General features: G+C 39.4%; 1 protein-coding gene across 1 annotated transcript; it reads left to right on the plus strand.

Annotated features, from left to right (window-relative positions):
* The first annotated feature begins 709 nt into the window (after positions 1-709).
* Positions 710-13,942, plus strand: si:ch73-362m14.4 (wiskott-Aldrich syndrome protein family member 3). Its single transcript, XM_043222118.1, is given in 10 exon segments — positions 710-906; positions 5,293-5,479; positions 6,261-6,395; positions 7,949-8,102; positions 9,085-9,202; positions 9,880-10,055; positions 10,893-11,147; positions 11,409-11,625; positions 11,627-11,783; positions 12,780-13,942. Coding segments are annotated over 9 exon segments (1,503 nt in total). The 5' UTR covers positions 710-906; positions 5,293-5,346; the 3' UTR covers positions 12,938-13,942.
* Positions 13,943-15,626: the final 1,684 nt, after the last annotated feature.

Below are 15,626 nucleotides of genomic sequence, written 5' to 3' on the forward strand. Positions count from 1 at the left end.
GTGTGTGTGTGTATGTTTGTGTCTGTGTGTGTGTGTGTATGTGTGTGTGTGTGTGTGTGTGTGTGTGTGTCTGTGTCTGTGTGTGTGTGTGTGTGTGTATGTTTGTGTCTGTGTGTGTGTGTGTGTGTGTGTATGAGTGTGTGTGTGTCTGTGTATATGTGTGTATGTTTGTGTCTGTATGTGTGTGTGTCTGTGTGTGTGTGTATGTTTGTGTCTGTGTGTGTGTGTATGTGACTGTGTGTGTGTCTGTGTGTTTGTGTGCATGTGTGTGTGTGTGTAAGTGTGAGAACCACCTGCTTCTGTTGCGTTGATGTAAAGTTAAAGTCAATTTTTTAATGACCTTTTTTAAATACGAAACTACATTTCCCATAGTAATTTATTCCATAAACATGGGTTGAATCCTATACAATGCTCTCTCCTGCTGAAAGCTTTCCCACGGTGCCTACAAGAAAACCCTCTTTGTCCCAAGCCGTGCCAACAGTTAAACGGGAAGACTTGTTTGAACTGGGCAAACAGCAAAAAAGGACAATTCCTGAACACCAAATACTATCGTTTCACTTAAAGTGTGTGCATTTCTGCGTATTTCATGCATCATGTCTCAGAGTTCCCCTCTCTCTCTCACACACACACACACACACACACACACACGCGCGCGCACACACGCACAGGGTGGTGGTCTGAGGGGTATCGCGCGCGCATGCGCAGTGGCTTCGCCTCTGCAGCGCACAGCGACGAGCGACGCTTCCCAGGCAACGCGAGCGTGCGTTTTCAGCACCACCTCCGCCGTTCGCCGCGCCACAACACATCCACAGCGTGACGGCACCGCGTATTAACGCCATGTAACGCCGAAGATCCCATCGACAACGACGACCGCGCGCGAGCGCAGCGAGACGACTGCAGCTATTCGTGAGTAAACGGCAATTACGCGCAGGGTTTCCTCGCGTTCAGTGTTTTCATACTTGTTACGTGATGCCACCGACACGACTGGAAGGACAGACGCGAAGACGTAACGCTGCCGGGCTTTAAAAGAATCTAACAGCTCTGTAATTGATCACCTTCGCTTCGTTAGTGACCGCCGTCGTTGCCATTTTCCCGTGCGCGCGAAAGATGCACCTGTTATCACATCTCGCGTGCCAGCGCAGCGGTTTGGCTGGATGACGTCATGCGGCACGGCTTCGCGGAGGAGTGACGTCATGGCAGTCAACAGCCTGGGATCTCATTTGTGACCACCAATAAGGGACCCTCTTAAAAAATGAGATTTAAGCATAATCTATGCAACTACTTGGAAATCTGGAAACTGAGGGTGCGAAAAAAAAGTTATCCAAATTAAGTCCTTAGCAATAAATATTACCATTTAAAATGTTTACAGTATGTAATTTACAAAATATCTTTACGGAGCATGGTCTTTACTTAATATTTTTTTTTATCACGCGAGAAAAATCCATAATTTGACCCCTACAATGTACTGTTGGCTATTGCTATAAATACACCTGTTCTACTTATGACTGCTTTTGAGCTCCAGAGTCGCATTTGTTCTTCATTTTGATACTTAATTGAACAAGTTGTCGTCGGGAAAGGTATGGAGCTATGAAACAGAGATGGCACCGCTTACACGATTTGCTCTTTGGAGGGTGTTTCTTGACTTTTGAGTATGTTGGCAAATCTGAGCGCAGTTTGAGACGTTATTGGGAGGATTTCAAACGCGAAAACGTGCAAAGCCGATGGTGCAGCTGTCATTATGACCCATTCTCCTCGATTACTCATAACGAAATGTTGCACCCGGCATTTCTGATTTTATAATCGACAGCCACACAGTCTCCCGTTAAGAGCTTCATCTCAGTGTTAATTTAATTAAATGTCAGCATCTGAGAGAACCAGTGGCTGGTTCATCTACGCACTGCATTGTTATTTTTTTCGTTATTGAGCGCTTAATTGATTTGGTTTATGACAAACTCCGGCTCTCTGTTTGGAAGCAATGATTGGCGTGAAATAAAAAGCACATTTGGCAACGAGGCACGATCTTGTTTCCAGATCCAGAGCTTTCCTACAGAATGCAGGCACGGGAACGCGGTCTCCGTTCACATTCCAGGCTGTAGCGCTGGGAACAGATTACATAAACGTGGTTTTGGTGAAGGAGCCTAGCATGTCTTGCCACCGGCATAGTTGAGGCGTTGCTATGGTTACCTCTCATGAATCAGTTCCTGCCTCCGACCGTACACACAGAAAGTGAGAGATAATTCATCTGTTCAGAGAAATAACATTGTTTGTCGAGTACAATACATTATCCTGGAATGAAAAAGCATTATGCTAGAGTTTGGGATGCATCCTGAGATCTGGAGTCTTTGCATGTAGCAAAGACTGATCAAACGGCTCAAATGTGTAATTAAAGCTTCAACGGGGTAATTACATGTGCAACATTTTGAAGTGTAAAGTATGTTGAAGACGCAGAGGCCGTCATTTTCTTCTTCTTCATGGAAAGTCATGAAGTAGTCAAAAGTAGTGCGGGTTTGCTCAGAAATGCGTGTCCTCTGCTTCTCGTCTACTGTGCATTGTGCACATTATTTTTTGACAGATATTGATGTGATACAAAGTACAGAGTTTTACAACAACAAAAAACTAATGAAACTGCAGATCCCATAGTACATAATAGTGAAAAATCACTTTTTAAAACTTTTCAGCAGTTATTACTTATTATTAGATTTTAACACAGATGTAAACATATATATATACAAATAGTAGCCATTCATTATTATTTTAAAGGAGTGTATGGTGTGTGTGTGTGTGCGTGCACCTGGTATTTATCACGTTATGGGGACCAAATGTGCAAATACCAGTAAATTTTGACCTTGTAGGGACATTTTTTGGGTCCCTATGAGGAAAAAACCTAATAAAACACACATAATTAAAATCTAAAAATGTCTATAGTTTCCTGTAAGTCGTAGGTTTAGATGTAGGACAATTACGCCTATGGAGAGTCCCCATAAAACATGGAAACACAGCATGTGTGTGTGTGTGTGTGTGTGTAGGAGTATGAAGCAATAAAATGAACAGGGATACAGTAGATCACATCACATCACTTGGAAAAAACCTCATCATTTGAGTACTTAGACATACTTTGAAGTCTCTGACGCTGGATTAGAGATCTTGTCATTGTTGAGTCCTGAAGCTGGCGGCTGAGCGTCGTACCGAACGGCAGGCGATGCTGACACTCATTATGACACGTTTCTTGACTGATAATTGTTCGGCGCGACGTGGGGTTTGCGCTCCGACGCCGAAAGCAAATTCCTCTTTTGCTTGACTCTTAAACACGTAGCGGCCTACTCTCTTGTCATAATGCTTCCATTCAGAAGAAGCATGTTTCAGTCTGTAGTAAAGAGCAGGGAGCACTGTTAGCGTGCTAGCAAACATGCACGTCTTCAGGCTGGTTGCCAGGCTACTCGCTCAGCTAAAATGACACGCGTTCGTTCAGCTTGTCGTGTCACGTGCACCACAGATTGAGCGTCTGTATGCGTCTCCACGCTGGTTTATCAGCATTACAGCAGCTGCAGGAAGGGTTCGCAGCCTCAGGGAGCACCGCAGCCTAGATTCAAAGAAATCAAGCATTTCCTATATATCGAAAATGGCAAAACGAAATAAGATGAGCCTGAAAATGGAGTAGCATTACAGAGAGAGAGTCTGAGACGAACAGACTCGCTCTAGAAGCTGTAGCACTCAGCGGAGCGTGAGAGAGGGCCTTGCTTGGTCGCCATGGAAATGCTCGTTGGCTTCGAGGCAAATAGCCCGAGTAAACCCAGCGAACACACAATGGCTAAATATACTGCTAATATATAGTGGGGAAAATATATATATTGCTAAGGTATAGCGTTTTTGCTTTTTTGTAAAATACAATAAATGAAAAGAAAAATAACAGAAAACTAAAAGAGTGGACAAGCAGTTAGTAAATGAGTAGTAGTGTGCAACAAGTTTAAAAGGTTTTTTTAAAGAATAGAATTATATATATATATATATATATATATATATATATATATATATATATATATATATATATATATATATATATATATATATATATTATAAACTATATAATAAAAGTGCAGTTTATAGCAATTTATGCATTTGAAAAATTACAATGATAACGTTTACTCATTTATTCTAACTTTCATCATTTTCAAACCTAAAATAAACAAAGTCAAACACTGAACCCACGCAGTGACGGTAGGCTTTGCTAGTTTAATTATGAAAAGTAATATTATCGATTATAATGACTAATAATCACCCGATGTTTTATCCCCAGTCCAGCCTCGGAACAGATGTGTAGCGTATGAGATTGAGCAAATATGCAAATATGTTTACAGATATTGACTTTCGGTGTCATTTTTAAGTGCATTCATCTAAGTGAGCATGCGACTACATTGGTTGTAATTTTTCGTGTAATATTTGGTAAATACAAATACAAAAAGGCATTTATGTAGCACACTTCTACTCATGTTGACAGTATATAATGTTCAATATTTTAATGTTTAATAAAACCTTATTTTATTCACGTCGGCTTATTTTTCCGTTTATTTTTATACAGTAAAGCCATTTTAAATCTTCTTTCTGCTGCCCATTCGAATCGTGCTTTTATGCTTTCATTTCAAGTCCAAAATTATTTTTTTTTGGTTTATGTTTATCATTACTCACCTATATAGTGCGCATTTTCACTCCATTAACTGTAACCCTTTAGAATAGGTAACACTTGTTAACTATTAACTACGACTTTTCCCTCAATAAATTCTACATTTGCTGATTATTAGTAGTAAGTAAGATATAGGTATTGACTAGGATTGGGGATGTAGAATAAGACATTAATATGTGCTTAATTAGCGCTAATAAATGGCTAATAATCTAGTAATGTGCACGCTAATAAGCAACGTTCCGTCAAGCACATTTTGTAAAATAATAACTGACTTAATTGCACATTTCATTAATAAATATTAAGCACACTGTACATTACCAGACCTAGCACTACTCCACTTATAAAAGAGGCCTTGTGTTTGTTCAGTTATAAATCATAGCGCAACGCAAGAGCTATTATAGTGTAAGACGTCACTGAGTCATATTTTAGGGTTTCTTGCGATTTTTTTAGGTGAGAATGTAGGCAGCTGGTCTATATGCGGAAGTAAATAAAATACAAAAAGGTTGCATTGCATTGCTTGGTGTATTGCACAAGCACATTTGAAAAAAGCGTGATTTAAAATGCATGTTGCATGCCGTTTCCTCTGATAATGCGTGCCCCCTGTGCTCTCTCAGGTGTGTGTGTGTGTGTGTGTGTGTGTGTGTGTGTGTGTGTAGCTGAGCTCAGCCATGCCTCTTGTGAAGAGGGCCATCGAGCCCAAGCACCTGTGCCGGGGCGCTCTGCCCGACGGAGTGACCAACGAGCTGGAATGTGTCACAAACAGCACCCTGGCGGCCATCATCAAACAGCTGGGAGGACTCAGTACGTTCGGTTTCTCGCTCTCTATGTTCGTTTAGACTTCGATAGACCTCTGCAGCAGTCGGCTGTGCTTCCGCTTTGAGCGTCCAGTGTAGTATTTTTCTTCACGAGCGAAATGCGTTACGCGAAGACAAACAAGCTTGTTTATCACAAGTCAAGTTGAAGTCCCTCGGGGCTTACATATTGGCTAATTAGATATTATTAAATAAATGTACATAAAGGCAACTCATTAAAACGTTGTAATTAGGGCTTGTCGATTTAACGTGCTAATTGAATTCATTAGTAACAATTTTTTTGAAGGGGAACAACGGGGGACGATTGTTAACATTAATCATTGACAACGATAGGAAGACAATTTAATTAAGCTACTAAAATAAAATAAATAAACACTAATAGAGAAATTAGAGTTGAAACTGTGCACAGTATCAAGCAACGATCTATATTATTATGTCACTATAACTCATTGAAATAATTTATAGTTTTTATTTTCATTTTTTATATATTTTTATGTAGTCTTTGTTGATATGTGAGGGAACGTATATTAGGAACGTGAAATGAAATGTTTGCAAGCATCAGCATTTTTTTGTACTTTTTAAAATATTAAAATATTCAGATTTGCAGCTTCAAAATTTTACGTATTACTTGGTCTTTCTTTGCAATTTTTTTTTTATTTAACGGCAATTTCATAACAATTACAATCAGCCTTTTTCATGGAGCCTCTAATTAAAAGTGATTTAGTAGGTGAGAGCTTTTGTCTCATCGTACGTTGTGTTTGTCGGTTCAGGTCGACATGCAGAAGACATCTTCGGGGAGCTTTTTAACGAGGCCAACATCTTCTACATGCGCATGAACAGTTTACAAGAGCGTGTGGACCTGCTGGCGGTGAAGGTCACCCAACTGGACTCCACGGTGGAGGAGGGTGCGTGAGAAAACATGTGCATTAACAAACGTGTGCGCAGTCTGACCTGAGCTTTTGTGACACAACCTGGAAATGCACCAGGATACAGCCACAGGGCAGCTTTGAGGATGATCGCAGGGTATTGCAGAAATATAGTGCCTTATGAAAGCCATGCTCTTTTTTTCCCGAATTCTATTTTATTAGATTTTTTGTTTCAATTAAAATTTTTAAGGATCAAAAGCATGTAACAAAAATAATGTAAGACCCTATTTTTTTATTTTTTACTAAATTAATTTGCATTTTTCTGCAGTTCGAGTTTATCGGGTTTAATTAAAATGCAATGATCAGTTAAAATGCGGGACTAATAAATCGGATCGTTTATTTAATAATAGTGTCCTGTGTTATAAATGAAACTATAATTAAACAATTGCATTTTTGGCAAATAAAGAATTATTATGAACATGCACATTCCGTGGTATAACGGTAATTATATTTCTGTCACAATTTATTAAAGTTAAACAGAATTTTATTTCGACCGGTTGCCTTGGAGACCTTTACGTTTCTGCGCGCATATGATATGAGGACGGTACGAAATGGCATGATTTTCAGAGGAGTCTGAGCAATAACTAGAGCTGAGCAGATGAGCACAGATGAGGCAGCTGCAGTAATTAGCTGCGTATATCCCACTGATGTCTAGACACGAGCTGAGTTATTTAAGAGCACAGTGGAATAGTTGGGTTGACGAGGGAGCATAATTAATAGAGCGCCGCTTTCCCATTTGCGTAAATGATGCATGATGTAATGCGCTTCGTTATCTGACTCACTCGCATTAAAATACGTCCAAGGTTATATTTAAAATCGCAAAATAATCATTAGAACCACGAGTTTCTAAATTATACCAAAAAAAAGGATTTAACATTAGTCATAAATGTTATTGTCGAACGTGGAAAAAGACGAAGCAGAAATCTCGCTTCTGAGATTCATTAAACGGTGCGGATTAGCATGAAAGCACGATCCCTTAAAAGCACAGGTCTCCGGGTGATTTGCTAAGATGGTTTACTGTGAAATTAGCACAGGGGTGCAAACAAGCAAAGCCCATGATGATCAGGCGTGTATAACCTATTAACAAACTGGTGCAGAATGGGTTCAGACGTGACTTTTGGAGCATTAGCTGATGACACAAATACAGCAAACCTTAGTAAATCACCTTGCATGATTCGTTTAAATCCTCACGTAATCTAAAAGCTGTGTCTGAAAGGGAAACCCCTATAAATGCATATGCAATAAGGACATGAAAGAATATGAGTGTTCATGTTTCAATGCCGTTTTTAACACTAAAAGAGGGTTTGTGCCGAAGCAATCAATCATTTATTTATATAGAGCTTTTAACAATAAAGATTGTGTCAAAGCATTGAACAGAACCAAATCGGAGAACAGAGGGATAGTAATTAAATTAATATTTTATTAATTTAAAAGTTTTTAAGTGTGGCGAATATGTGGATTTGACCCTTAACATCAGTTTTAGCAGGTCTGAGTTTCATGGTGTTTTGCGGCTCTCTCTGTTTGCTCTACAGTGTCCTTACAGGACATCAACATGCGGAAAGCGTTCAAGAGCTCCACTATTCAGGATCAGCAGGTGGTGTCCAGAAACTCCATCCCCAACCCGGTGATGGAGATGTACCAGCGCTGCGACAAACCACCTCCTCTCAACATCCTCACGCCGTACAGGTCAGCGTAGGATCCTGTTTTATTTATGTGCAACATCACGTTAAGTTTATTCGTTTGTGTTAAAATGGTGTAAACTGAACGTATGGAAATGTTATATGCAATTCAAATACATACATCTTTATATATATATATAAAACTCTATTATGGGTTATGAAAGGTTGACAGACATGCAAGGTCAAAAACACTTTTTTTTTCCTTATAATATGCATTTATTTTTACCTTGTTTGTTCATTGACTCCCATACGATTCATTCGACATTCATCTTTCTCCTCCAGTGATTGGTCGATTTTATTTAAAGCAGTGTTCGTGAGCTTGCTTCAAATGCAGCACCTAGTGGTGAAAAACGTATTCGCGTTTTCATTCAGACCAATGCTAAAAGACCAACAGGTGAACAGCACGAAACAGCTTAAAACGATTTAAAAATGAGTGATTCAGAGATAACTTTACACACGGTGCACTTTCGGATTTAAAACTTTGCAGGATGTTTTCATTCACTTACACGCTGCATGAAAGATGACTTTCAGAAATCATTTTTAAGCAAACCAGGCCTTAATTAAATGAAGGCATTTAAGCAGCTTTAATAAAAATGCTTTAAAAGTAAATGTTACAGGCGTGCATCTCGTGACAGAATATTTTAATATGCGTTTTCAGTTGAGACAGCTCAGACATGCATTTTATTCAAGGACTGTGCTAGCTTTTTAGCTGTGCTAAATTTCAATCTAGCTTCATTTTAAGAAATTAGACTTGGCCGACAGAATACATGCAGCAGCATTACAAAAAGCTACCTGTGTTTTAAACATCGGCAGAATTTTAGAAATAGGTTAAGGTTCACTGTTTGCTTTTAATACAGGGTAAATTTTCTTTATGCAAAACAGCGATGATAAAAAATAATGTATTTGATTTTAATTTGGAGGGAGGGGTAAAATGTAAGCAATATGAAATATTAACATTTAGCAAAACGACTTGATTTCGTGTCTTGCAGGGATGACAAAAAAGATGGGCTCAAGTTCTATACCGATCCATCCTACTTTTTTAACCTTTGGAAGGAAAAGATGCTGCAAGCCACAGAAAACAAGAGGAAGGAGAAACGACGGCAGAAGGTGTGTGTGTGTGTGTGTGTGTGTGTGTGACCAGAAAACTGCATTATGTAAGTACATAAATGCATTCCCAACTGCTTATCCAATACATTGCAAGAGGATAAAAAGACACAGCTGGGGACAGTCAGAAAAGAGACAACAATGAATGGAGGATGGCTAGGTGCACTAAATTAAAAAATTTTTTTTTACCAAGGTTTATTTATTTTTTGTGAAGTTTTCCTTAGAATTACAACATTCTTTTTATATTCATTATTTTTCTCGCAATTTTATATTTAAATCTTTTAAAGTTCAGAATTGCGAGATGTAAACTTAATATATTTTCTTAATATATAAATTTTTTTTATATATCAGGCATATTATACTAGGTGTTTTGCCAGTGACCAATCAGTTTCGGATTTATTATATGGATTTATTTTAGATTTATTCTGCGGCTCAGGCAATGGGAACAAGTTCTGGTAAACCGGTGAAATATCTGTTATGATGTATAATTGCATTTTAAAAGTCGATCGCTAAAAATAATTGCTGACAAATGTAAAACAACGTAGAGAGAGTTGTTTCTGAGTGTTCGGCTCTATAATGAATCATACAGAAAACACGACTGATTTCTGGTGATTTGGATGATCCTATTCTGTGCGGTTAAAACTCGAGTTTATAGAAACGTTTCCTTTTTTCTGCCTTAGCAAGAGCAAAAGCACATGGAGGATCCCACTCGCGAGGTAAAGAAAGTCCGTAAAGCTCGTAACCGGCGTCAGGAGTGGAACATGATGGCGTACGATAAGGAGTTTCGGCCGGACACTCGCCTGACCCCGTCTCCTTACCACGGCATGTCTTCTGAGGGATCTCTGTCTCCTGATCGGTGAGATCTCAATGAACCGAGCTTTTTCGCGGCTCTCGTAAACTTTAGGGCTCTATGTGCTATAAAGCTGTTCATTTGCTTGCCACTTATTGTGTATTACTCTGCGTTGGTTGACACAATTATTCCAATAGTTCACTATTAATGCAGGTGTTTAAATTGTTTTTATTTTACGTTTTTGTGATTTCATTAACTGATACCTTTTTATCAAATCACAAACCCCCTGCAGTTCTCATATTAAGTCCCCAGCGCTTATCATTTATTCAAAGCATCTGACAAATGGATGCATTTAATGTAATATCAATGCATTTTTTTTTATGTCGTTATCAAAAAAATGTGATATATTTTTTACGTATATATATTCCTGAATTTGACATCAAACCCAACAATACACAGGCTGAAAAAGGCTTAGTCACGCTAATTTATTTAATAAAAAGCACGACAACGGTATTTCAGATGACCCATGCCGCATTAGTCGCCTCTGAGTCATCATTTGTTCATTCTCCTGCTTTTTCTACATGTATGCAGAACACAAAATATATTTCGAAGATGAGATTTGTTGCTTTAAGTTGACTTCAAGAGAGAGATGCACGGTCATTTATTATTGTTTTAAAGGGGTGGTATGATACTATTTTAAAGACCATTATTTGGCGTTATAGATTATCCTTCGCATGACTACAAAAACGTACATAAATGCATTAAAAAATGGAAACCATACTATATAGTTTCTTTAAAATAAAAAAGCACCTTGATGTTCAATTCAAGTAAATAAGTATTTGATCACACGCGCATCTCTTTCGTTAATGATGTGTCTGCATGTCGTTCTGTTCTTTAACCCAGATCTGGCATGTCGGATGAACACTCGTACCCGGCGAGTCCCAGCCACCCGCAGGAGGCAGGAGGGGCGGGAGCTGACGGGAAAGACGCAGGCCCCACACAGACTCAGTCCCTGGACCGAGCGTACCGGCCCCCGACCTCCTCCACCTCCGCTGCAGCCCGGCAGCACTCTCTGGGACGCGTTCAGGCCCACCACGGGCCCCCGCCGGCAGACTCGGCCCTCAATGGACCCCGACCGACAGCTGCCAAGGAATACAGGCACGTCACTTCATATGGCTTAATATAAAATTCATGCTTAAAATATGAATTAAAGTCTGCATTTGCAAAGCTAGTATGCTTGTGTGAGTATATTTTTCATGCTTTTACGCCATATATTTTGCTTCCACATTTGTGAGGTGTGATATATATCACAAATGTAAGACATTATGTATAAAAATAGGAGGAAAGTTTCAAAAAGCAACCTGAGTTTTCAGTGCAGAACAGTTCTTTAAACATTTCTCCTCTGTAATCTCCTCTCAGCGGTCATCAGATCCTGGAGCACTTCGTCCCGCCCGCTCCTCCTCCACCTCCTCCCCTCATCCCTTCCTCTCAGACCGCCTTCGACAGCACGTCTGGGCCTCCGTCACTGGCCCCGGGGACAGTGGTGTCGCTCTCGCGGCCCTACAGCCCCTCTCCTCCTCCGGCTCCTCCCTCGGCTTACACCGCTTCCCCTGCACACGCTGTGATGGGCGGCCCGCCCGTTGCCCGCCCCTCCCGCCGGGCGCCCCGCCCACGCCCGCCCCCCGTCCCGCGTAACGCACCCATCTGGAGAGTCTACTCTGCCCAGGAAGGGCCCGGTGCCTCTCATCCCCATGAGCGACGCCCGGAGCGACCTGCTGGCCGCCATCCGCAGAGGTCAGTGTGCAGAGAAAACAGCTCAGTTCTCAGCGTAATGCGTTGAACGAGGCATGTCGTGTTCCTCAACGGCCTTTTATTTTAATTAATGATTTATAGTGATTTATAAACGGCCGTAAAATAGGCCCTTTACGCATAAAACAAAAATACGATATATGAAGAGTTCACATGCAAAAGCCTCTAATGCTGTCTGAAATTTCATTCTAAAATGAATGTTTTTAATTTACGTTCAGTTACTATATTATTTGCATAGAAAGCGACCTATACATTGTCATTAGAGTATGTATTTATATACATTTTTATGGTTTTAGTTTTTATAAATGCTGTTCTTTTTAACAAAGAATCCTGTAAAAAAAAGTAACACATAGTTCAGGATATAATATTTGACATTATTGATGATTTGCTCACCTCCATGTCATCCAAGATATCTTTTTTGAGGAAAACATTCCAGGATTTTTCTCCATATAATGGACTTCAATGGTCACGCGCGACTCCATTATATAGAGAAAAGTCCTGAAAACGTTTTCTCAAATAAAATCGCAAATAAAAAATTAAAGACTAAAGATGCCAAAGTACACTTAAAAGAACCAGAGGCTGAAAAAAAATAAAGGTTTGCTAGTATTTCATGCAATACCTGTTATATTTTGATATCATCTTTTGTTTCCTGAAGCAAGTTAAAAATAACATGGTTTAGCGAATGATATGTTTGGATAATGTCTTCTGGCCTTCAATACAAATGAATACATGTGGAAAAAAAACAACCTAGGCTCATAGGAAATACGTTCCTCTAGCTACATGTCTGCGAAACTCCAAGAACAAGCATAAAGCCTGTCGCGTGATTCATTTGAATACGCTCCTCCCATAAATTTCCACAAATGCATATTCAACAAGGTCACCTGCAAAAATAACTGTGCCTTTTTAACGCCGAAAAATCGTACCGTTCCCAAACCGCAGTGTAAGCATGAGCTGCTATTGAAAAGTTGGCTTTTCCTGCAGGTATCCAGCTTCGTAAGGTGCAAGAGCAGAGAGAGCAGGAGGCCAAGAAAGAGCCGGTGGGTAACGACGTGGCCACCATCTTGTCCCGACGCATCGCCGTGGAATACAGCGAATCAGACGAGGACTCTGAGCCGGAGGAGAACGAGTGGTCCGATTGAGGCCCGGGGGGCGACGTCCGCCACCATAATGCTGCTAATTTCCATTCCTGCACATAGTTACACACCCCTCAGACGGTCAGACGGACACCGGACGGGGCTGCCGAGGAGATCAGGACGGACGGAGAAGGAAGGAAGCAGAATTCGTGCAATGCGAAGGTGAAAGGACCCAGGGAGGTGCAGAAATAGACAGACGACAAAAGAGGGTTTGCACAGGAACTTTTAGAATACAGTTTGTCTCATTATGATGTAAATTCAACAGGCTAGCATTTCTTTGGGTCGTCAAGAAAACACTTTGTTCTGTGATTTTGATTCTATATTTTGGTAGCTGTCCAGAGAATATAGAGAAATACTTATCCATCTTTTGTGGTACACGAAAATGCTGGTCGACGTCGGTATTAGCACTTATATTAACTTTATGTTACAAATCGTTGCCACAGTATTGTTACACAAATTTGTTGCGGCGTCTCTGGCTTGCTTCACGCTGGAGGCCCTACATATACAGTATGGACAATCAAATCATCGCTACGGTATCGAAGTACATTTCTCCTTAAAGATCACAACTCTTCATTATCAAAAATTTGTCACTTCGTTCAATTGTGGACAGTGTTGTGATGAATATTTATACCCCGAATTAGCAGTGAGTAAATTTCTTGACGCTTTCGTTGTTTGCTTTTGTTTTCTTTCTTAAGAAACAGACGTGGCCAATAATTTATTACTGCTTGCAGTTTACTAATCGTGTGTGTTTGTGTGTTGTGCGCGCGCCTAAATGTGTCAAATGAGGTGATGGAGCGCAAGATGGTGTCATCTGCTATTTTAGACTTATTATAATTTGTAACAATACTATGTCATTTACGAGTACTGTATAATGTGTTTTACAAATTGTTGTATAGATTTTTGTAACACTGCTCAAAAGATGGAAGTGGCAACCATATGTTTAAGCTATCATGTTGTAGGTATATAGCCTAATGTGCATGTATAAATAATAAATAAAATGTTAAAAATCTACTAGTTTTGCATTTATTCAAATTGATTTCCCACCATGCCTTTAAAGCTTGCCCCTATAAGTTATGAAAGTCCCAAACAACAGGTTGCCATGAATGCACTTGAATTTTTCTATGATATGCATTTATTTTTACTTTCTTTGTTTGCTTTACGCCCAGGAAAATATTTTCACCATTCAAAATCAATTTGCACAAAACTTGCTACCTATTATCAGGAGACTCTCGTAACAAAAAGTGAATAAAATCAAAATCTATATCTTCCAAACACAATATTCAGACTTAAAATTTGATACATGTAAACAATGGGACATTCAGAGATGCTACAACTAAAAAAACTGCAGCTGTCTCAGTAATAAAGTAAAACAAATGTATATGGGTCAAAGACGTTGAGATGTCTGCATCAAAAGCGATGTTATGTCCGTAGAAAGCACATTAAAGTGTCTACTTTTAAGGTTTTAAATAGGTTTTTGGAGAATAAAATGTCAAAATGGGGTTGAAATAATGTTATGTCATTCAGTGTAATGAATTTATGTAAAAATTTAAACAGCATGTTTATTCCTACATATTAAAATATGTATATAAAAATAAAGAGTAAAAATAATGAGTAAAAAAACTTGAGAAATGGTTAACATCTTGGATAGTGGCCAATTTAAAAATGCAAAATTACAGCTAATTAGTATTTGGGATGAAAGTAATTTGTCTTTTATTGTATCACAAATTTCTTTTTGTTGTAAATATGTTACACTGAAGGACATGTTAGTGGGTAAATTTTGTGTCTCAAAACCAAAAAACTAAATTGCAGTTAATTTAAAGCCATTAAAGCTGTGTTATTAGCGTATTAGTTCTATGGTTAGATCCTTTTTCGTCTTTGACCCATATATGTTTTTCTTCGGCTCAACTGCTAATATGGAATCAGAATTGCCGAATTGTCAAAATGAGGCCGTGTACCAAATCTTGTAAGAACTGGTTGCATGGTGGCTCTTTACTGAGCATGTTTGCATGCACGCTAGCATCAAAGTGGTTGTTTCTTCTGAATACTCACATAAAGACCTACAACGTATCCTAACAATGAGGTGTGTATGCCACTGGTTTGCATGCACATTTGAATTGGTTTCAAATGGGATTCAATGGAGTTGCACAAACAAGTCCGTCAAAGACTGCAGTCAATAATATTAACTGTCAGTGCATGCTTTGAAGTCAAGAAAGTGAGGTTAAGCGCTTACGTGAAACATACTCTCATCCGGGTCACGGCACCAATTTCATCTGGTCCTACCAATGAGCCGGACATACTAACAAAGACTTGTATTTATTAGTCGATTTTCAAGCCATTTTCTGGTAATACTAAAGATACCCGATTAAAAGTCAATTATCTCATATATGCTATTGCGATGCATGTCACATCTCTACACGTTGCATTCAAGCCACAAAGCAAAAAGCAAACACCATTCTCTCTGCTTAAAATCTCTGCTTCTTCGAACATGGTGAGCGCAATCCTGAATTCCATTTTTCTAAAATAATATTTTGCTCCCATGGCAGCCAAGACACCACGGCTATACGGCCATCTGGTGCCTCGCAGCATGGTGTCAGCTGTGCTTTAACAAAGCACATTTTCACGTGATAAATCATTCCCTCGTACTTAACCTGCACATGACAGGCCGCTCCCAAAGCACATGCTCAGGTACATTTAT

Source organism: Puntigrus tetrazona, chromosome 21 (assembly GCF_018831695.1).
Source record: "Puntigrus tetrazona isolate hp1 chromosome 21, ASM1883169v1, whole genome shotgun sequence".
NCBI lineage: Eukaryota > Metazoa > Chordata > Actinopteri > Cypriniformes > Cyprinidae > Puntigrus > Puntigrus tetrazona.